General features: G+C 44.6%; 1 protein-coding gene and 1 non-coding gene across 14 annotated transcripts in view; both read left to right on the forward strand.

The window, feature by feature from the left end:
- The window catches only part of nedd4l (NEDD4 like E3 ubiquitin protein ligase), a 542,434-nt gene that overhangs the window by 454,673 nt on the left and 65,270 nt on the right, over positions 1-22,491 (forward strand). For all 13 annotated transcript variants that reach the window (XM_038790578.1, XM_038790580.1, XM_038790576.1 and 10 more), the window contains 6 exons: positions 3,819-4,016; positions 12,023-12,100; positions 13,368-13,422; positions 19,856-19,914; positions 20,864-20,929; positions 21,675-21,904. In XM_038790578.1, coding sequence (XP_038646506.1) covers positions 3,819-4,016; positions 12,023-12,100; positions 13,368-13,422; positions 19,856-19,914; positions 20,864-20,929; positions 21,675-21,904 — 686 coding nt within the window. The remainder of the gene's footprint in view (positions 1-3,818; positions 4,017-12,022; positions 12,101-13,367; positions 13,423-19,855; positions 19,915-20,863; positions 20,930-21,674; positions 21,905-22,491) is intronic.
- Positions 18,171-18,243, forward strand: trnam-cau. Its single transcript has one exon. It is a non-coding gene; the product is annotated as a tRNA-Met (tRNA).

Below are 22,491 nucleotides of genomic sequence, written 5' to 3' on the forward strand. Positions count from 1 at the left end.
ATCCACAGTCATATGATTGACTCTTAAATGCCCTCAGGGATGGGCAATAAACGCTGCCTCAGCCAGTGACGTTCACATCCCATGAACTAATTTTTAAAAGTTAGTAAAAGAAGCAAAAGAAAAACCTTTTCACGCAACAAGTGGCTAGGGTCTGGAACGCACCGCTTGACAGTGTGGTGGAAGCAACTTCAGTTGTTATCTGAAAAGGAAGAACGTGCAGGGATTACGGGGAGAGGGAGTGGGAATTTGGGTGAGTTGCTCAACGGAGAGCATGTCCAGACACGATGGACCAAAAGGCCGCCTCCTGCACCACCACAATTCTGTGATTCTTCAATCAAATCATCAAAAATCCTTAACAAAAGCAATTTTTTCTCCCTAACTACAATTCTCATGTTCAAAATAATTATTTGAACAAAGTTTAAAAAGAAACGACTGCAATAACATGGTTCAGTTTATCATCTGAATCAACTTTTAATGTACTATAATAATACACTTCATTCAAGGATTTGCTTGAAGCCCTTCACCTTTTCCAAAAACTTGGGTTTGGATTTAATATTGGAGTATGAAAGTGTAGACATAAGGGAAGGAATATATTGCACAAAGGAATCTGAAGGTGTAGATACTAACAGTGAGGGTTCTCCAGACTACAAACGGGGATTAAAAAGTACACAAGTATTAGACAAGGAATTGCAAGAGGTTCCGTACACTACCGCATACAAGACACAAGTCAGGTGTGTGACAGAATGCTTTTCACTTGTTGTGGATGAATGCAGCTCCAACACCTTACGACATTTGATACCATCCAGGACAAAGCAGCCCACTTGTTCTGGCACCCCACCTACAATCTTCAGCATTCGCTCCCTTCCACCACCACCAACGAACAGTGGCAGCAGTTTGAGCAGTCTACAAGATGCACTGCAGGAGCTCACCAAGAATTCTTAGACAGCACCTTCCCAGCTAGCAAACACAACCATCCAGAAAGGCAAGGGCAGTCATTTGGGAACACCACCTGCAAGTTCACGTCCAAGCTCCAGACTATCCTGCCATAGAACTAGATCGTTGTTCCTTCACTATCACTGAATCAAAATCATAGAAATCCCTTCCGAACAGCACCGTGGGTGTATCTACACTTCATGGACTGCATATCAGGGCGGCGGATCTCCACTACCACCTTCAGATTAGGGATGGACAGTAAATGCTGGCCTAGCCAATTACACCTACTAATGAGGGGGGGGGGGGGGGGGGGGGTAAATCTACATAAAGATGATACAAAAATTGGCCATGCGGCTGATGGTAAGAAGAAAGCTGTAGACTTTAGGTGGATATCAATGGACTGGGCAAATGGACAGAAAATTGGAAAATGCACTTCAATCTTGGAAGTGTACACTAATGCATTTCGGGTTTGGCAAATAATGCAAGGGACTACACAATAAATGGTATGGCACTGAGAAATGTAGAAAAAAAGAGTGCAGGGCCACAGATTCCTGAAACTGTCTCAGCAGATAGAGAAGGTGATTAAGAAGGCATAGGCATACTTGCCTTTATTAGCCAAGGCGAGAATATATGAGCAGGGAAGGTATGCTGGAACTGTATTGAATATTAGTTAGACTGCAGTTAAAGTATTGTTTACAGTTCTGGTCATCTCATTACAGGAAGGATGTGATCACATTAGAGAAAGCACACAAAAGCTTTCCAAGAATGTTGCGAGAAATGGAGAATTTTTGAGATGAAGAAAGGAAAGGCTGGGCTGGTTTTCTGTTTAACCCAGGAGGCTGAGGGAAGAATTAATTGAGGTGTATAAAATTATGAAGGGCTTGGATACGATGCAGACTAGTCAATAACCAGATTTTATGGATTTAACGTAATTGGTAGAGGAACTATCAGAGGGTGTTTAAGATATTTCCACTGAGAGAATGAAGGGGGGAGCTGGTTGGTCTGGAACTCTGCCTGCAAAGTTGCCAGAGGGAGAAAGTGTCATTACATTAAAGAGGTTTTTGGGTGTGCACTTGAATTGCCGTAATCTATGAGGCTACTGACCAAGAACTGGAAAGCAGGATTCATCTGGATAGATGTCTTTAGTGAAAGCAAAGAAATGGTGGGCCAAAGGTCTTCCTTCTGTTGGAAATTTGAGATTCTAACTTGTTTTTCTAGTTGCCAGGAGATGTTCTGTGATCCCTTTGAAAATACCTACAGAGTATGAAACTTTCTAGCATTCATGTTGGAGGAAATGGCACCAATGCAAACCAAATGCAGGAAAGGACTTTGTGACTGAAGTGGCTTTTAACATTGTTCATGGGTTTGGCAAACCACTGCTTGAGATTGATCACATAACATTGCCAAACAACGTAGATTCACTACAGTGTATAATTGGGAATAGTCACTGAGCTGTTCTGTCACTTGAACATCTTTCTCCAGGTAGTGTACTGATTTCAGTGCTTTCGTTATCAAATCACCTGTTTCATGCGCCTGAAGATTAATGAGTGGATTAATAAATTATGGAAAGAGTAAGGTTATACCTATCTTGGGTTTTTATATATAGCTTCACCCCAACTGGTCCATACATATATTTGTATTTCACATTTATGGGGCGTAGTGATAATATCACTGGATTGTATTTCAGAAGGTCCAGATAATGCTCGAGGAACATGAGTTCAAATCCCTCCATGTTGCTGGTGGAATTTAAATTCAATTAATAAAAACTGGAATTGAAAATTAATCTCATTTAGTAATGCTGACCATGAAACTTATCATTAATTGTTCTGGTTCTCCAATGTCCTTTCGGGAAAGAAATCTGCCGTCCTCTGTCCGACATCTGACTCCAGATCCACATAATATGGTTATTCACGAAGGCTCAACCTTGCCCCTTGCCTGAGGCGTGGTGATCCTCAGGTTAAATCACCATCAGTCAGTTCTTCCCCTCAAAGGGGAAAACGTCCTATTGTCGTCTGGGACTATGGCGACTTAAAAAAAATATAGTTGACTCTTGACTGCCCTCTGAAAATTACTCTGTTCATGGGCAATTAAGGGTGGGCAACAAATGCTGACCTTCTCAGGGACACCCGCATCCCATTAAACAATGAATGCACAAGCTTTCTCCCATTCTACTTCCAGCTAGCCTTATCAACATATTCACATCCTACACTCCCATCCTCTGCTGCTCATTTGTAATTGATTTAAAATGTTCACAGTAGTTAACTTTGACTAATTGCTTCATTTACAAATTATACCCCATACTGAAGGCTAGCTTTTATCAAAACTTCAGAGTTGGTCTATGTGCAGTACTTCTGTGCATTGTCGGATTAGGGAGTGTAAATTTTCTGCAGCAAGTACTTGATCACTACTTCGCACCAGGAGGATGCTTGGCCTGTTGATCTATTTTCAGCCTAAAATATATACAAAGAACGAAAGCAACCAATTGAAAGGCAGGTTGTCCTTTCAGATCAAATACTTGAATTAAAGTTTCCTATTTGCTCTCTTCGTTGCCTGAATTATTGTTATATTGGTTGAAAATATTTGGTGAAAGATTTTGCACTATTATGTTGTAAGTATCACATGGAGTATTATATTCAGCATATCTGCAAAGTTAATCACTTCACTCGGCTTAGATTTTATTATTTTTATTTGTGTCAAATCTACGAATTTCAAAAAAGTTGCGGCGTGGTTTATCTGAAGTGAGGCTATTTTTTCTTTAGACTTCATGGAGATTTTATGGTAATTAATGAGAAAGCAACCAAAATGCCCCCAAAAAACTAAATGGAGCTGACCAAACCTTGGTTCATATGAGTAGTTTAGACATATGATTGTTTATATCTTTTCAGGGTGCTAAAGATCCCCCTCTGCGTAGAGCTGTGAAAGACACTTTCTCTACTCCTCAGTCTCCACAGCTTTCACCATATAATTCACCGAAGGCACAGCATAAGGTGGTGCAGAGTTTCCTACCTCCTGGCTGGGAAATGCGCATAGCTCCAAATGGCCGGCCTTTCTTCATCGATCACAATAGTAGAACAACAACATGGGTAAGTCTTAAACTCTACCCTAAAGTATTTTCCCTCCTCTTCTGTAATGCAATTTGCTTTTCAGCATGGAGGCCAGATCTGTGAACATTACTTAGTTTTGACACATGTGCCACGTGATGAAGTGGCTGTGCGAGTAGAGAGTCTCCCTTTGGAATTAGCATGGCAAAAAAAATTGCATTGTTAACGAGAGACTATGTAGTGCACATTAAGTAGAAAAGGTTGTTAAATGAAAATGTTGGGATGGGTTGCTTGTTTGAATCTCTGGACTGGTCCATCTGGAACTGTCTCTTAGCTGTTGCAGAGAATAGACCATTCATTTTTATTAGATGCTAAAAATGGATCCGTTTGTAAAATATTCTAAAGATGAATTTGCATAAGTCGTACTAAATGTACAAATGTTGTTGTGAAGGAGGGATTTTACACAGTTCTGTCCTTTTGGGTGTTACCTCAACTTAATATATGACAATTTAATATTTCTTAAGTGTGATTTCCTTTTGAATATTGTTTTTCATTTAAATATGCAAATACTCGTAACTATTAGAATAAAAATAGAATTAGAATTGGAAATATTTGGCAGCATCTGTGCAGAGAGGGAAAACAGAATTAACGGGAGGCATTTTCAACCCGCAATAGCCATCTGCGAGAACGGTGGTGAGGGCAGAAAGTCCTGCAGTAATCGGAGACTGTGATTCTAACTGGTGATGTAAAAATGTTCACACTCACAAAGGGCGGGAGCCTCATTTAAATACATTTAAAAAAAAAATCTTTTTATTGGCATTTTCAAAATAATATACATTACCGTTCGTTTTCATTTATTGTACAGTCACAAAGGTTTCTTCTTAGGTTTCTCTATCGCTGTCTGTACCCGTCATCTGGCTCAGCAGCATACAATCCTCCCTATCTCCCCTCCTCCACCTCTGTTCTCCTTGACCTCCTTCCCCCCCCCACCCTTTTTCTCTGTTGCTCCCCATTTTTTCTTGCTGGGTTTTGCTGCCTCACCTTGCTCCCCCCCGGGTCCTCCCTCGTATTCCTCTTTCTATCTTGTCCTGGCTATTTATTTATTTCTGTGTTGGCCACAAACAGGACTCGGAACAGTCAGGTGAATGGCTCCCATGTTTTGTGGAAGCCCTCTTCTGACCACGGATAGTGAATTTGATTTTCTCCATTTGGAGAAATTCTGATAGGTCGGACAGCCAGTCTACAGCTTTAGGTGGTGCTGCTGTCTGCCAACCAAGCAGGATTCTACGACGGGCGATCAGGGAGGCAAAGGCAAGGGCGTCCGCCCTCCTCCCCATGAAGAGATCTGGCTGGACTGATACTCCGAAGACCGCCACGTTTGGGCATGGCTCCACCCTCATCCCACCACTTTGGACATTGCCTCAAAGAAGGCTGTCCAGTGCCCAGCAAGTCTGGGGTAAGACCAGAACATGTGGGCATGGTTGGCCGGGCCTCCTTGGCACCCTTCACATCTAGCCTCCAACTCCGGGAAGAACCTGCTCATTCGGGTTCTGGTCAAGTGGGCTCTATGTACCACCGTTAGCTGCGTTAGGTTGAGCCTCGTGCATGTGGAGGTAGAGTTGACCCTGTGTAGTGCTTCGCTCCAGAATCCCCACTGTATTTCAAACCCCAAGTCTTCCTCCCATTTCCTTCTTGTCATGTCCAGTTCGGTGTTAGCCCTCTCTGGCAGTTGTTCGTACATGTCAGTACAGTTTCCTCTGCCTAGGATGTCTGTGTCCAGTAGTTGTTCTAATAGTGTCTGTTGCGGTGGTTGCGGGTATGTCCTTGTCTCCTTCCGTAGGAAGTTTTTAAGCTGCAGGTATTGGAGTTCGTTGCCTTTAGCTAGTTGGAACCTCTGTGTCAGTTTTTCCAGTGTTGTGACCCTGTCGTCAGTGTATCGGTCCCTGACTGTCAATGTCCCCCCCCCCCCCCCGTCCTGTTTCCACCTTTTGAAGGTGGCGTCGGTGAGTGCTGGTCTGAATCTGTGGTTATTGCAGATGGGAGCTTTTTCGGTCAGTCCGAATTGCTGCCGTAGTTGGTTCCATGTCTGGAGGGTGGCTATCGCCACTGGGCTGCTGGAGTGTTTCTTGAGCAGGGATGGAAGTGGCGCCGTGGCGAAGGCCTGGAGAGAAGTCCCCTTGCAGGAGGCCTCCTCTTCACGCACCCACTCGGCCTCTAGCTCCTTTATCCATCCCATCACTCTTTCCGCCATCGCTGCCCGGTGGTAGAATTGTATTAAATACATTTTTAAATTCTTACCGAGCGCTCTCTCCCCCCCCCCCCCCCCCCTCCCACCCTGAGCATTCAGGTTCTGATAACCATGAATGAGTCAAGGGGATCCCCTTTGTGGGTGCAAAGGTAAGTATAGCCTCCGGGGATGCGGATGGGGTTGTGGTGAAAGAGATGCAGGCACATGTTGACACTGTCAGGTTGGAAGTGCCAACCTGGGCCAAGGGGCGGTGCCAGGTCGGATCCTCCAGGAAGCCCCATTGGGGGCGGTGCGCACATCATGTTTGTTGGGGGGGTGGGTCAGGAGGAGGATGGTATGGTGCAGGGGTCATGGGGTAGAGCCCTGACACTGATGGGGGTGGGGGATGGTGAGATGCTGGTAGGGGGATTGGGTGCCCCAATGGTCATGGGAGGGTGGGGGTGAAAGACAGAAAGCCCGGTGGTCATTGTGGGGGAATATGAGCCCGGCTGGTGGTGATAGGGGAGGGGTGTGGGTCCTGATGGTGGTGGTTTCACGGGGTGGTGAGAGGCCTGGTGGTGTGGGTGGGCAAGGGGAGGGGGCAGTGCATTGTGAGAGCCCCAATGCTGATGATGGTAGTGGGCGCGGTGGGGGGGGGGGGTTTGAGAGCCCGATGCTAATGGTGGTGGTGGGGTCAGGAGCACCCGATGCTTATGGGGGCTTCCTCATGTCCATGGAGGGGGAGGGTGGTGGGGGGGTGGTGCGAGGTGTGCTTTATTTTCAGTGCTGGAGGGCACCCTGATCTCTTTGGCCTTGACTGCTCTATGATGGCGTAAACAATGCCCACTGAATTTCTTTTTTCCAGAGAGTCTCAAAATCTGAACTAAAAACTCATCTGTGTTGCTGGAGAGCTAGCCGCAGGTTTTCAGTCAGAACCTGACAGTCGGAAACAAATGTGGGAAATCTTCGCATCACGGAATTGGTTTCAAGCAAATGAAAGTGGGGAGGATGCAGGGGTAAACGGGAAGGTCTTGTGATAGGGTTGACAGCAGGCGAGCTTAAGTGATACAAGGGTTCATGACGCAAGTCCGAATGGAGTGGCAATGGACAAGTAAAGAAACAAAAGATGTGTCTAGAGGTGTTGTGAACCTTCTTGTTCTTAGGCAGTCCATCAGAGTCGAGGATGACCTGCTTCCAGACTAAACATGAGTTCTAAGGTGAGCGAAGAGTGCAATGCATGACCAACAGTTTCTGTCACAGGTGGGGCAGACGGTGGTTGGAGGAGCAGGTGGGTGGGCTGCCCGGGTTGCCATGCGTTCCTTTTGCTGTCGCCGCTTGGCTTTAGTTTACTCTCGGCAATGAAACTGGAGGTGTTCTGCACCTTCCTGGATGCTTTTTCTCCACTTTGGGTGGTCCTGCGTCAGGAACCCCCAGGCGTCAGTGCGGATATTGTACTTTTTCATGGAGTCTTCGATGGTGTCCTTTTCAAGCATTTTCCCTGTCCCCCTGGGACACACTTGCCGTGACAAAGCTCCCAGTAGAGCATTTGTTTCAGGAGTCGCATGTCAGGCATGCTGACAATGTGGCCAGCTAGCAGAGCAGAATGATGAACGGGTGCTGTTTGAAAGACAAGCAAGAAAAGAAGGAACCTGTGAGCGATGAACAAAAACCAGCAAAAACAAAAAGCGGAAATAAATCCAAGTGCAGTCTAAAATTGTGGAACTCCAAGTTGAGGCTGGAAGGTTGTAAATATGAGATACTGTTCCTTGAGGGTGTGTTGAGCTTCATTGGAACAGTCAGCAAGCTGAGGACACAATGGCTGGAGTTGGAAGAAATGTGGAGAATTAAAATGACAGAAGTTTGACATCTCATTTATGGACTAAACAGAGGTGATCTGCAAAGCAGTCACCAATCTACAAATTTCAACAGTCTTTATGTAAATTATTAAAATTAATTCAGTAGAATGAGAAATGTTTCTCTGATCACGTAGAATCATAGAATGGTTACAACACAGAAGCTATTTGATCTCTCGGGCCCATGCCAGCTGTCTTCAAGAGCAACTCTCAATTCACCTAGTCCCACTCACCTCCCATTTTACTTATAGTCCTGTAATTTTTTCTTTTCACCTGATTATTCAGTACTCTTTTGAAAGCCTTAATTCAATCTGTGTCGATCACACTCTCAGACAGTACATCCCAGATCCTAACCACACACCGAGTAAAACTGTTCTTCTCCAAGTCACCATTCTTTGTTTTACCAGTCACCCCATCTGACCCCTCAACCACCAGAACCCCCTCCACCATCAGATCCCCCCACCCCAATCAGTCCACTCAACCCCCCTCCAGATCATCCCCCCTCCCCCCCATCAGATCACCCTCCCACCAGCAGATCCCCTGAACAGAGACCCTCTCAAAAGAGGAAGTAAAAGCACATAACTGCTTTTGATGTGGTGAGGACCTGTCAAGCATAGCAAGAGTGTTTATACACATTATGATTTGCTTCAAAGCAGGCTAATGGAATGTATTGCTGGCTAATACAATGTATAGCTCTGTGAAATTGAATGGAAGATCAGCATTTCAAAAGCTGTCAAGGGATTTCAAGCCCCTTGAAGCCTACTGGACTTTGAGGAAGTTTCTAACATGTGAAAAAGCTGCTGTTTTGAACACTTTTGTCTGAGGCAGCAAAGGTTAGAAAGCAGCAAGTGAAAATGCAAAGATTTTTCACCCTGCTGCCTGAACTGCTCGTCAGCTTTCAGTCAGGCGTCTCTGTTGGGAGGAGGGTCTCTGTTGGGAGGAGGGTCTCTGTTGGGAGGAGGACCTCTTTTGTGGGGGGCCTGATGGGGGAGGCTGCGGGAATCGGTCGGTGGTGTCAGGTCATCCTCTTACGACCATGCTGCAGGGGGAGGGGGACCTGTAATTCCCATGGTGGTGGAGGGGGCGGATGGAGGATGATGCCCCTCCTTGTCAAGTGGTGGGGGGGAGCAGGATTTGTGTGAGGCAGCCTTGCGCTGGACCTCGGTTTCAGTGTGCTAGCTCAAAATGGGGGCCCGATACTGGGATTCAGACAGAATTTTGCAAGCATGCATAGATTTGGATGGAGAAGGAGAGGGAATCACCCCTGGACACCTCTCCTAACACCAGCAGAAACCTGGGAGTGATTCTACTCCGGTGGGACTACTTAATTTCCAGAATGGAGAATCCAGACCAATGTTTCGCACCTGTATGACTTTTCAGAGTGAAAGAGAGGGAAAATGTGATCGATTTGATGCTGTTTAAGAGGGGTGGAGAAAATTGGAAGGGCAGGTAAAGGTGAGAGCTAGGAGAGATTAGACAAAGATGTTTCGGCACAAGACAAAGGAAGCGCAGATGGCATTGTTAAGGACAAAGATTTTCAATCTTTATTTCTGATTTCCGGTATCTACAGCAGTTTGCTTTTATGGATGTGTGCCTGCTGGAGCATTGTCTTACTTCAGATGTTGCAAGCATAAGTCACGGCCATGGAATCCATGCTTAGCCCAGTGAGAGAACAAGCCCGAACCCTCTTCCCACCACAGGCCTGATATCACACAGCCAGTCTGGCTCCTGTGTGCATAGCATGTGTTGTCATAAACACGAGCAAAATTTTAAGTTTGTGTTGATTTTGTTTGATTAATGTAAATGTATGATAAATGTTCCTCAGAAAATTATTGTGATGATTTTGTGACATGTTAGAATAATTCAAATGAATGTGTTTGCTTCGCACATTGAGTGTTCATTACATGAAATTGTTTGAGCGGGATTCTCCGCGAACCGGTGGGGCGGGCCAATCCGGCGCCGAGGATTGGCTGAACCACTCCGGCGTCAGGCTGCCCCGAAGGTGCGGAATCCTCCGCACCTTCCGGGGCTAGGCCGGCGCCGCAGTGGTTTGCGCTGTGCCAGCCGGCATGGAAGGGGCTTGGCACCACGCCAACCGGTGCCGAAGGTCCTCCGCCAGCCAGCACGAGTTGGCACATGCGTGGGAGCGCCAGCGTGCGTTGCCATCATCCCAACGCATGCGCAGCATGGGTTCATCCCCGCGCCGGCCATCGCGGACTGTTGCAACGGCTGGCGCGGAGGAATAGAGAGCCCCCACGGCACAGGCCCGCCCATGAATTGGTGGGCCCCTATGGCGGGCCAGGCCACCATGGGGGGCAACCCTCCGGGCCAGATCCCCCCCGCGCCTCCCCCAAGGACCCCGGAGGCAGCCCTCAGAGCCAGGTCCCGCCGGTAAGCACCGGTTGTAATTTATGCTGGCGGGACCGGCTGAAAACGGGTGGCCACTCGGCCCATCGTGGGCCAGAGAATCGCCGGGGGGGCCGCTGCCAGCGGCCACTGACCGGCACAGTGCAATTCCTGCCCCCAGCAAATCCCCGGCGCCGGAGAATTTGCCAGCCAGCGGGGACGGGATTCACGCCGCCCCTGGTGATTCTCCAACCCGGTGGGGGGTCGGAGAATCCCGCCCCTTATGTTTTATTTTTTGTCTTGAACAAATTTGCATATGATATTATTAAAAAGTGCACAAATTGATTACATTTAATTGCAGAAACAAGAATATATTTGGAGCTTTCATCAGTTGCTGTTAATTTTGATGAGTGTTATTATTGTGGCTTGGGAAACTGGGCAGGTGGTCTTATGCCCTGCCTAAGTGGCCTGTGCGTGAAAATGTTTGTGAACACAGACCTAGAGAGTCATAGCGTCCTACAGCATAGAAAAATCCCTTTGGTCCATTGCATCTGTGCCAGTCAGAAACAACCACCTAACTATTGTGATCCCATTTTCCAGCACGTGGCCCATAGCCTTGTAGCCTTGGGATGGCATAGAGATCCAGATTGATGTATGATATGATGAGAAGGAAGAGGATAATGTATTATGAGAGTGAACATGTGTGTCAATTGTTAAAGATAGCTAGAGATGGAATTGATCCTGTGAAAGGTTAGCAGGGCTCGATGGATAAATTACTGATCTTGGTGGCATGCATTCTGGCCTGTTGTATTAATAAAGGAAATAGCAGAGGACCTTGGTTGCAATTTTTCACTCCTTGTTACCTGTGGAGATTCTGTTATGGGAATGGAAGGTGGTCAATGTACCATCCTTCTTCACAAAGGGGAGCCAGGGAAATTGTCCAATTGTAGAATATTTGGTCCACCATCAGGTGTGGGCAAATTCTTAAAATCCATGAATAGGGAGCATATTAGTAAGCATTCAGAAATTAGAATGTTAATCACAAACAGCCAGCATGTTTTTTTTTAAAGGCAAGTTGTGTTTGACAAAATAGTAGTTTTTTTTCCCCCCCACAGATATGTCCAATTGAGTTGATGAAGAAACTCGAGCTGATATTATGTGTGTTGATGCATGCTTTCAAAGCGTTGCAGGATAAGGCAACCAAACTAAAACAAGCCTTGCAAGTTTTTGATAAAATTGTTCTTGGGATGTGGATATCATTGAAACGGCCAGCATTCATTACCCATCCCTAATTACCTGTGAGATGGTAGTGGCCTATGTACACTCAAAATGCTTATTTGTTGCAGTGGTTAATACAACTGAGTGGCTTGCTAGGCCATCTGAGTGCAATTAAAGGTCCACCACATTAACCTAGATCTGGAGTCAAGTGGAGGCCAGAGTGGTTAGCAGACCTCCATCTCAAAGTAATTGGTGAACCTGATGGGTTGCTATGACAGGAAAGGAGCTAATACATCTGGAATAAAATGCTTGTCTCATTAGTAATCATCATGAAATTATTCAACCAATTTCTTTGTTCAAGACCACCACTACCACAGTAATTTTCAAAGAGTTATCTTTTATAGGAGGATCCACGGCTGAAATATCCAGTTCACTTAAGAGGAAAAGCATCTTTGGACCCAAATGACCTTGGACCTCTCCCTGTAAGTGCAACAAATTATTCATTTTTACAAACACACAGATAACAACCTGTGATATCCTGATGCTGGCTTCAATTCTAAGACCTACGACTAGATTACGCTTTCTTGGCACTATTCCAACATAAAAACCATAAAATGCTGACGTCTAGGCAATTAAATGGCACAGTATGTGTCAATGCAAATTGATTTTCTTTCACATCAATGCAAACTGTGCCCAGTATGAAGTCAAACTTAAACATGGCTAATGTAGAGAACTACCCCTCCTAATTTTAAAATATAATCATTATTAAGGCACCAGTGAGTGCAACTCTGTTGTTCAAGCTGGATGCCAACAATGAGAAAGCTGTCATAACATATCAGTAGTAACTTGTAGCAACAATGTGACCATAAATAATGTGACAGTAAATCATTTTAAAACAAGCCCATTTCAAGTGTTTTTCTCCTGTTTAATGTTGTATTGCTTAATATCCCTGTCAATTTTTATTTTATTTTAATGTTTTATTTATTTTTCTCCCCTTTATCTTGTACAAAGGCTTGGGGCGAGATTCTCCGCAAATGCGGAGAATCGTAAAGGCTGCCGTGGGATAGGCCGTGACCCACGGCAGCCTTCACGCCCACTTCCAAGGCCGATTCTCCCCTCCGGGCGGGGCTAGGAGCGCATGTGCAGTTGGCGTCTTTTCCCTCAGCCGCCCAGCAAGACGTGGCGGCTTGATCTTCCGGGACGGCGGAGGGAAAAGAGTGCGTCCGTTACGGACGCATGGCCCGCGCGATCGGTGGGTATCGATCGCGGGCCTGTGCCCCCTTAGCATGGCCGTGGTACTGTCGTGCCAATCGGGCCCCCAGATGCCCGAAACGGGCATCTGCCGCCGTTTCACGACGGCAGCAAGCAGGTGTGTTTGCTGCCGTGTTGAAACGGGCGTGAAGGCCTGGCCGCTCGGCCCATCGGCCTCGGAGAATCGCCACTCGCCATAAAGAGCGGCGATTCGTGGCGTGGGGGGGGGGAATAGTGGGAGGGCGTGAAAAATGTCGGGAGGCCCTCCCGCTATTCTCCCACCCGGCGTGGGGGGGTGGAGAATCGCGCCCTTTGCCTCCATATCTTATCCAATATGTGGAATAGAGTGACAGTGTGAGCTTCCGTAGGTACCCAGAAATTTGAGAGGACATTTTAAGCCAAATTACTTGCTTGTAGCAGAGTTCACTGCAAAACCTTTGTTCCCATATTCCTTTTTTTTGAAAATAATTGATATCTGTTATCCTTCATTGTAAACAGCCTGGCTGGGAGGAGAGAATCCATTTAGATGGAAGGTCGTTCTTCATAGATCACAGTGAGTAAGATGACATATTTTGAAAATTATTAATCTAATCTTTAAAAATTTGATGGTGATTTCTGGAACAATTGGCAACCTTTATGCTTTAGACATGGCATGACATGTACTACGGGCCAGAGAAGAAAATCTCACATCCTGAACACAGACAACAGATTGTGATGGCCTTATAATGGTTTCAGTTCAGTTTGGCTGAAGAGGTAGGGAGAAATAATATAGACTTAATGGTAAAGGTCTATACGAGTGTGCAAGGACAGAGGGACCTGGGTGTGCAAGTGCATAAATCTTTGAAGGTGGCAGGACGTATTGGGAGATAGTCAGAAAAATGTATGAGATTTTGGGCTTCATAAATAGATGCATTGTGTACGATGCAGAGAAGTCATGCTGAACCTTTAAAGCATAACAGGAGTATTGCATCCAGTTCTGGTCACTGCACTTTTGGGCAGATGAGGGCCTTTGAGAGGGTCTAGAGGAGATTCATGCGAATAGTACCAGGAATGGGGTATTCATTTCAAGGTTAAGTTGGAGAAGCTGGGAACAAAGAGGATTACAGGGGAGATATGATACAAGTATGCAAGATTATGATAGGTTCTGACAAGTTAGACAGGAAAACACTGTTTCTATTAGCTGACTGTACAAGGATGAGGAGACAAAGATTTAAAGAAAGAGGTTTAGAGACAATTCAAGAACGATTTTACGCAATGAATATCAATGACCTGGAAATCGTTGCGCACGAGGGTAGTGGAAATGGACCATGAACGATTTGAAAAGAAATTGGATGGGCACTGAAAGGAAACATGTGCAGGACTTACAGGGATTGAGTTAGGGAATTGCTCCATGGAGAGCAGAAGCATCTTGAAGGCCTGCGGGAGCAGGCATCTTCCTCCATACCACCAGGTGCCTGGTGCGCCATCAGGGTGACACAGTGGTTAGCACTACTGCCTCACAGCACCAGAGACCCAGGTTTGATTCCGGCCTTGGGGCTGTGTGGCGTGTGCACATTTTCCTGTGTCATCCCTGGACACTAAGGGGCAATTTAGTATGGCTAATCCACCTAACCTGCACATCTTTGGACTGTGGGAGGAAACCGAAGCACCTGGCGGAAACCCACGCAGACACAGGGAAAATGTACAAACTCCACATAGACAGTGACCCAAGGTGGGAATTGAACCTGGGTCCCTGGTGCTATGAGACAGCAGTGCTAACCACTGTGCTATCATGCTGCTCCGACCAGCAACAAATTTTCCCCCTGACTTCCTGTTGACATCAGTTTGTTAGGGCTCCTGGATGCCATACTCGGTCAAATATTACCTTGATGTCAAGGGCAGTAACTCACCTCACCTCTTCAGCTCTTTTGGCCATGTTTGAATCAAGGCTGTAATGAGGTCAGGAGCTGAGTGGCACTGGTAGGACCCAAACTGAATTTCAGTGAGCAGGTTATGACTAGGCAAGTGCCACTTGATAGCATTGTTCAAATAGCTACTGATAACAGTTGAAGCCAGAACAGTTAATTTCAAATCTGAGATAGATGGATTTTTATTAAGCAAACATAGTAAGGGATATGGGCCAATGGCAGGTATATGGAGTTAGGCCAATGGTTAGCCATGACCTCATTAAATGGTGGGACAGGGTCGAGGGGCTGAATGGTCTACTCCTTTTCCTATGTTCCTCTGACCTCTTCTGCTGATCAAGAGTAGACTGATGGAGCAGTAGTGTACAGGACATACCTGAGCAATTTTCCACATTGGCAGGTAGATGCCAGTGTTGTAGATGTGCTGGAACAGATTGGCTTCGGACAAGGCAATCCTGGAACACAAGTCTGCAGTACTAATTCCACAATATTGTCAGAGCCAATACCTTTGCTGAGTATCCAGTGTGTTCAACCATTTCTGGGGATCATGTGCAGTGGATTGGATTGGCAGAAAATTAGCATCTGTGATGCTGGGAACATCTGGAGGAGGCCGAGATTAATCATCCACTTGGCACTTGTAGCTGAAGAATGTTGCAAATGCTTCACCCTTATCTTTACAACTGATGTGCCCAGGTCCTCCATCATTTAGACTGGGGATATAGAACACTAGAACACTACACTACAGCGCAGTACGGGCCCTTCGGCCCTCGATGTTGCGCCGACCTGTGAAACCATCTGAAGCATATTTGTGATACTTCCTTCAGTGGGTTGTTTAATTCTCACGCACCATTCATGACTGTATGTGAGAGGACTGCAGAGCTAAGATCTGACCCTTTGGTTGTGGAATTGCTTAGCTGTGTCCATCACTTTCTGCTTGTGCTGTTCTGCATGCTAGCAGACCTGTGTTGTAGCTTCACCAGGGTGGCACCTCATTTTTAGGTATGCCTGGCGCTGCTCCTGGCACGCCGTCCTGCACTCTTCATTGAACCAGGATCTATTCCCTGTACGTTAGACAGAAATGAGTATCCATTAGAGAATTTGAATGGAATGTTTTCCCACAGCTCCATCTTGTGTACCATTACTGTTTATCATGTACATAAGTTACCTAGACTCTCAAACATGGTGCGATGTGATGAAATTACGAATGATACCAAACTGAAAAAGGCAGTACGATTATAGGAAGTAGCTCACAAATTGAAGAATAAATTAGGCAAATTATGTATTTCAGCCAATTAATGAGTGAAAGCAAGTGCAAAGGATTCCTCATAAGGTAAATATACAGTTATAAATGAGGAGAGAAGGACAGTACGGTGGCACAGTGGTTAGCACTGCTGTCTCACAGAGCCGAGGTCCCAGGTTCGATCCCGGCTCTGGGATACTGTCTGTGTGGAGTTTGCACATTCTCCCCGTGTTTGCGTGAGTTTCGCCCCAAAACCCAAAGATGTGCTACCCTACCGTGGTGGATTGGTACGCTAAATTGCCCCTTAATTGGAAAAAATGAATTGGATACTCTAAATTTATTTTGTAAATTTTTTTAAATGAATGAGGAAAGAATGAAGTGGAATGGGAACTTGGAATCTTAGTATCAATATTAAACATGATCAACCAATAACCAACACAGAGCAGCAATCAAAGTTAAACAATAGAGTCAAAAGAATTGAATGTAAGTGAGAAGAACATCTGATCACACTGTGTTGTAGTTTGTAAGACTACATTTTCAGTATATTAAGGCCAGTTCTCATTGCCAATGCGAAAACATTCTAATACTGGAGAAAATGCAGAGATAAGCCACATGGATAATTATCTGGTATTTGCTGAGTCATGAGAAAGGATTAGAGATACTTGAGCCATCAATTTAACCTGGCCTGCATTGGGGGGCTTAAAATGGTGGGCACACAATAGCCGCTGCATTCCATCTCTGATCAATCTCTCTCTTTTTAATTTTTGGATTTTGGGGAGTCCAAATACATAAAATCTGTCTCTTTCATTATTGATAATTTGCCACCTTCCACTCCTACTGTCTCTTTCACATGGACATTGCTATTGTCTTTTTTTACTCTTGTCTTCCTTAAAGAGTTACAAAAGCTCCATCACTATGTAACAATTTCATAGGTTGAGCTGTGAGAATCTGGAACCATGGCTCGACCCGCTCGGAAGCAATTTGGATATATACTACAATATTGAAAAGTTTCTACAGACCGAGAGGCACACAGCAAATTTTACTACTGGCTTTCTCACAATTCTTGTTTATTACCAGTGCACTCTTCTGTAAATAACCATGTCTGGAGTTTTGTGGAGGTGTAAGACCCTGTGATCTTTGACCTGTATATGAGTAGGATCGCAAGAATAAGCAACAGGAACAGCAGTTGGCCATTTGGCCCATTGAATGTGCCCCTGCGAGCCTTCATGATATGAGCATGTTAATGCTCGTCATGATATGCAGACATGCAGATAATGATATACAGACAGGCAGCCAATGAACACAGAGAATAGGACATGACCAATGAGCAGGCAGGACACTCAGGGGTGGTATCTCACTATAAAAGTCACAAGGTGCTCACACTCCGCCTCTTTCCACTGATGAACATCTGCAGAGTGAGTCAGGGTGTATTTACAGTATCACACCTTCAGCTAAGAGCTAGCCTGGTTCAGTCAGACAGAGTAACCACACTTTGATTAGCAGAGAGTCAAACTCATAGAGAACTGTGCCATCTGTGCTACTGGTTCAATAAATCAGATTGAACTAACTTCAAGGTCTGGAGTATTTTTTGGTTAAAGTTGCATTCAGTTGCAGCCTGTCTTATCCCAGAGTACATAACACAACAATCCTTATTACTGATATATGAGATGTGGATCTGACTGAATATAGTATAACTTTATTTGTATACTGTGACCAGAGGAACTGGCTTGATGTTTGTATTACAGCAAAATTGATTAGCATTCTCTATTTCCACACACTCCTTCTCAGATTGTTGGCAATTCATCTTTTGGATGGCATTTATTTCCTATCACAATGGTCAGCATGGTGGCAAAGTGGTTAGCACTGCTGCCTCACAGCACCAGGGACCTAGGTTCAATTCCAGCCTTGGGGCACTGTTTGTGTGGAGTTTGTATGTTTTCCCTGTGTCTGCATGGGTTTCATCCGAGTGCTTCGGTTTCCTCCTACAGCCCAAAGATGTGTCGACGAGGTGGATTGGCCACACTAAATTGGCTCTTAGTGTCCAGTGATATGCAGGTTAGGTTCGGGGGTTATGTTGATAGAACAGGGTAGACGAGTGAGTGGGCCTAGGTAGGGTGCTCTTTCAAAATGGTCGGTGCAGACTCGATAGCCTTTAGAGCCTCGTTAGCGCAGTAGGCAGCGCGTCAGTCTCATAATCTGAAGGTCGTGGGTTGGAGCCTCACATGGGGCACACGCTTCTTCGAGACAGGATCTACTCCCATTTGGAAGCAAATGGACGTATTAGTGAGAGGCAGCATGGTTTTGCCAAGGGGAGGTCGTGTCTCACTAACTTGATAAGAGTTTTTTGAAGAAGTCACAAAGATGATTGATGCAGGTAGGGCAGTGGATGTTGTCTATATGGACTTCAGTAAGGCCTTTGACAAGATCCCTCATGGTAGACTAGTACAAAAGGTGAAGTCACACGGGATCAGGGGTGAGCTGGCAAGGTGGATACAGAACTGGCTAGGTCATAGAAGGCAGAGAGTAGCAGTGGAAGGGTGCTTTTCTGATTGGAGGGCTGTGACTAGTGGTGTTCCGCAGGGATCAGTGCTGGGACTTTTGCTGTTCGTAGTATATATAAATGACTTGGAGGAAAATGTAACTGGTCTGATTAGTACGTTTGCAGACGACACAAAGGTTGGTGGAATTGCGGATAGTGATGAGGATTGAGAGAGGATATAGCAGGATTTAGATAGTTTGGAGACTTGGGCGGAGAGATGGCAGATGGAGTTTAATCTGGACAAATGTGAGGTAATGCATTTTGGGAGGACTAATGCAGGTAGGGAATATACAGTCAATGGTAGAACCCTCAAGAGTATTGAAAGTCAGAAAGATCTAGGTGTACAGGTCCACAGGTCACTGAAAGGGGCAACACAGGTGGAGAAGGTAGTCAAGAAGGCATACGGCATGCTTGCCTTCATTGGTCGGGAAATTGAGTATAAGAATTGGCAAGTCATGTTGCAGCTGTATAGAACCTTAGTTAGGCCACACTTGGAGTATAGTGTTCAATTCTGTTCGCCACACTACCAGAAGGATGTGGAGGCTTTAGAGAGGGTGCAGAAGTGATTTACCAGGATGTTGCCTGGTATAGAGGGCATTAGCTATGAGGAGCGGTTGAATAAACCCGGTTTGTTCTCACTGGAACGACGGAGGTTGAGGGGTGACCTGATACAGGTCTACAAAATTATGAGGGGCATAGACAGAGTGGATAGTCAGAGGCTTTTCCCCAGGGTAGAGGGGTCAATTACTAGGGGGCATAGGTTTAAGGTGCGAGGGGCAAGGTTTAGAGCAGATGTACGAAGCAAGTTTTTTTACACAGAGGGTAATGGGTGGCTGGAACACGCTGCCGGAGGAGGTGGTGGAAGCAGGGACGATAGTGACATTTAAGGGGCATCTTGACAAATACATGAATAGGATGGGAATAGGGGGATACGGACCCAGGAAGTGTAGAAGATTGTAGTTTAGTCGGGCAGCATGGTCGGCACGGCCTTGGAGAACTGAAGGGCCTGTTCCTGTGCTGTACTTTTCTTTGTTCTTTGTTCTTTGATAGGCTGAATGGCCTACTTCTGCAATGTAGGGATTCTATGAAACAAGTAGACCTTGAAAAGTGATTAACCTTTTACTTATCTTTATGCTGATTTATATAGGATGACTTTAGAATTTCCAAATGTGTTTTGCATCAATGTAAAAATGAACAGCAAGAACAAAATTAATTAGGAAACTTCAATGTGTTACTTCAACTATGCTTGATTTCATAAGAATTAGAATTTTATCGTGAAACATATTCTACTGTCATCTAATAGATACCAAAATCACACAATGGGAGGATCCAAGGCTACAGAATCCAGCCATTACGGGTCCTGTAAGTAATAAAATTGATAGTTATGTGCAGATTTCATGTTTTCATTTTCTTGTATTTTCAGCTCCTTACTCTCCATTCTCATCTCCCTCCTACTCTTTATCCTCACCCTGTCCCTTTCATATTTTCTGCTGAAAAATTATCCTATATGCAATCAGGAGGTGCACATATAGTTCAGGATGGCATGAATCAGAGGTGAGACACACTTGAATGGTAGAGGGAGCACATTTATTTTTACACTTCTTCTCATCTTCCTCAACAGATGTCCGAAAATTAAATGCTAGTTCAGATTTTGTGTGAAATTAGTTTTTGCAACAATTAGTACAACATAATTGTCACAGAACAATAATAACTTGAGGGGGAGGGGCCGTCCAGCTAAAAAAGAACCTCGTTCTTCTTTCCTACCTGTTTTCTACCTTTACACCCCACCCCTGTAATATTCTGCCCGTGGAACATTTAACATTTTCTGGCTAACTATTCTGGTAAGTAAATCTGAACGATCCAAAGTCTCTGACCCTAACTCACAGTTGGAGACTTCGGAGGGTTCCAGGGAGCATGCAAGTTGCCCAATGGATTTTGAAATTTCCTGGTCAATTCCCTCGGAGTCAGTCGGGATTTCTGAGATGATTTGGGGTATGTCCAGTCTTTGACTTTATGGAAAATAGAAGATCTAGGCCTGTTACTGTCCAGCAGACTGAAAATACTCCATGAACACATGTAACATTCAGTAAGCACATTATTTGGGTGTATAAATTTATTTTACCAACATGAGAGGAAAGTCAATATAAATTCATTACCAGTCTACTGTCATCATCCCTGCCAATACAGCATTACATTTTCCAACATTGGGGTATATCAGTATGTTTTCAGTTCATGCAACTTTCTAGTAATTAAAATAAAGAAGCACCAGTGTTGTTTCGTTTTTTTTTAATAGACCTGTGCTCTCTTGCAGGCTGTGCCATATTCTAGAGAATTCAAGCAGAAGTATGATTACTTTCGGAAGAAACTGAAGAAGCCTGTAAGTATGCAGTACGCTGCCTCATGAAAAGCTTGAGAGGTGCTATATTGCAAAGCATAATGTATGCACTTGATCATCAGACATAATGAAAATATATGTGTAATGAACTAGTAACAGGAAACGTCTTGTGGAAAAGCTAATTACTCCAGTGTTGAATTGTTTTGCATTCTCTATTGATGTTGAAGTTGATTGTGTGGCTATGTAACTTGATTGAAGGGCTATCCAGATTTTCTTCAAATAAATAAGCTGGTTAATGCATATAGTAGGTGGGATTAACATTACATTTACCAGCTGACACCAATATTTTGAAGTTGTCTGTCTTAAATGTTAAAGATTCCATAATCAAACTTTTACAGAGCACCACAAATGCTTATCTGTACTTGTGTTTAGATTTTACGATAGAGATCTAATTGCAAATGTACTAAGAGGACTGGTGAAAAATTGATCTTATCCCTAATGATTTTGCTTTATTTTAAAATTTCAGTGCAATATACAGATGTATAGTCGTTTTTTGGGTGCTGTGAGTGGTCTTAGAGGTCCAAATTCTCAATGTGAAGAATAATAACATTGGGATTGAACATTTTAGCTTATATCATGTGTTCTTTTTCATACATCACATTTGTTGCTGTAATTAACTTTTGCAGCAAAGATGTGTAGATCCTTTAATTTTAGGTTTTATACATTTTAGGATTCTTTTCCCCCATCCTGAATACGAACAATATTTATGGTTCTATTTTTGTTCCAGGCTGACATACCCAATCGATTTGAAATGAAGCTGCATAGAGGCAACATTCTAGAGGAGTCTTACAGGCGAATTATGTCCTTAAAACGACCAGATGTGCTAAAGGCCAGACTTTGGATAGAATTTGAGTCAGAGAAAGGACTTGATTATGGAGGTGTAGCAAGAGAATGGTTCTTCCTTTTGTCGAAAGAAATGTTCAATCCTTACTATGGACTTTTTGAATATTCAGCCACGTAAGTATCTCTCACCTACATTAACTTCCCCTACTACAACACTCCATCACACACTCTCACTCCCACACCCACACACACTCAGTCACTCTCTCTCACTGACACACACACACAGTCACTCACTGTCACTACCCCACACACGCACACACGCACAAATACTCTCAGCTGCTCACGCTCATTTCTACATACAGATGGAGTCACTCCCCAATCCCAACCAGTCCCACACACGAATTTCCCCTACTACATTTACATATTGTAACAATATTTCTTAATTAACAGATAGCGTGGAATTCACATAGGCCAGTAGAAACACATAGCTATTCAGACCCCTTTGCCTGTTCTACCATTAACTTAAATAGCGGATGATCTGTATCCTAATTCCATCAGTGCACCTTGGTACTGTTACCCTTAATACCCCTGCCTAAAAAAAAAATATCAATTTTGAAACCTTCAGTTATCCCAACCTCAACAAATTCTTGGGGTGAAAATGATAGATTTCTACTACTTTTGTGTGAAGAAATGCTTTTGGGCATTACCCTGAGCCCTATATCTCTAACTTTGATGTTTTATTTTGGACTCCCACAGCAGAG

Source organism: Scyliorhinus canicula, chromosome 3 (assembly GCF_902713615.1).
Source record: "Scyliorhinus canicula chromosome 3, sScyCan1.1, whole genome shotgun sequence".
Taxonomy (NCBI): domain Eukaryota; kingdom Metazoa; phylum Chordata; class Chondrichthyes; order Carcharhiniformes; family Scyliorhinidae; genus Scyliorhinus; species Scyliorhinus canicula.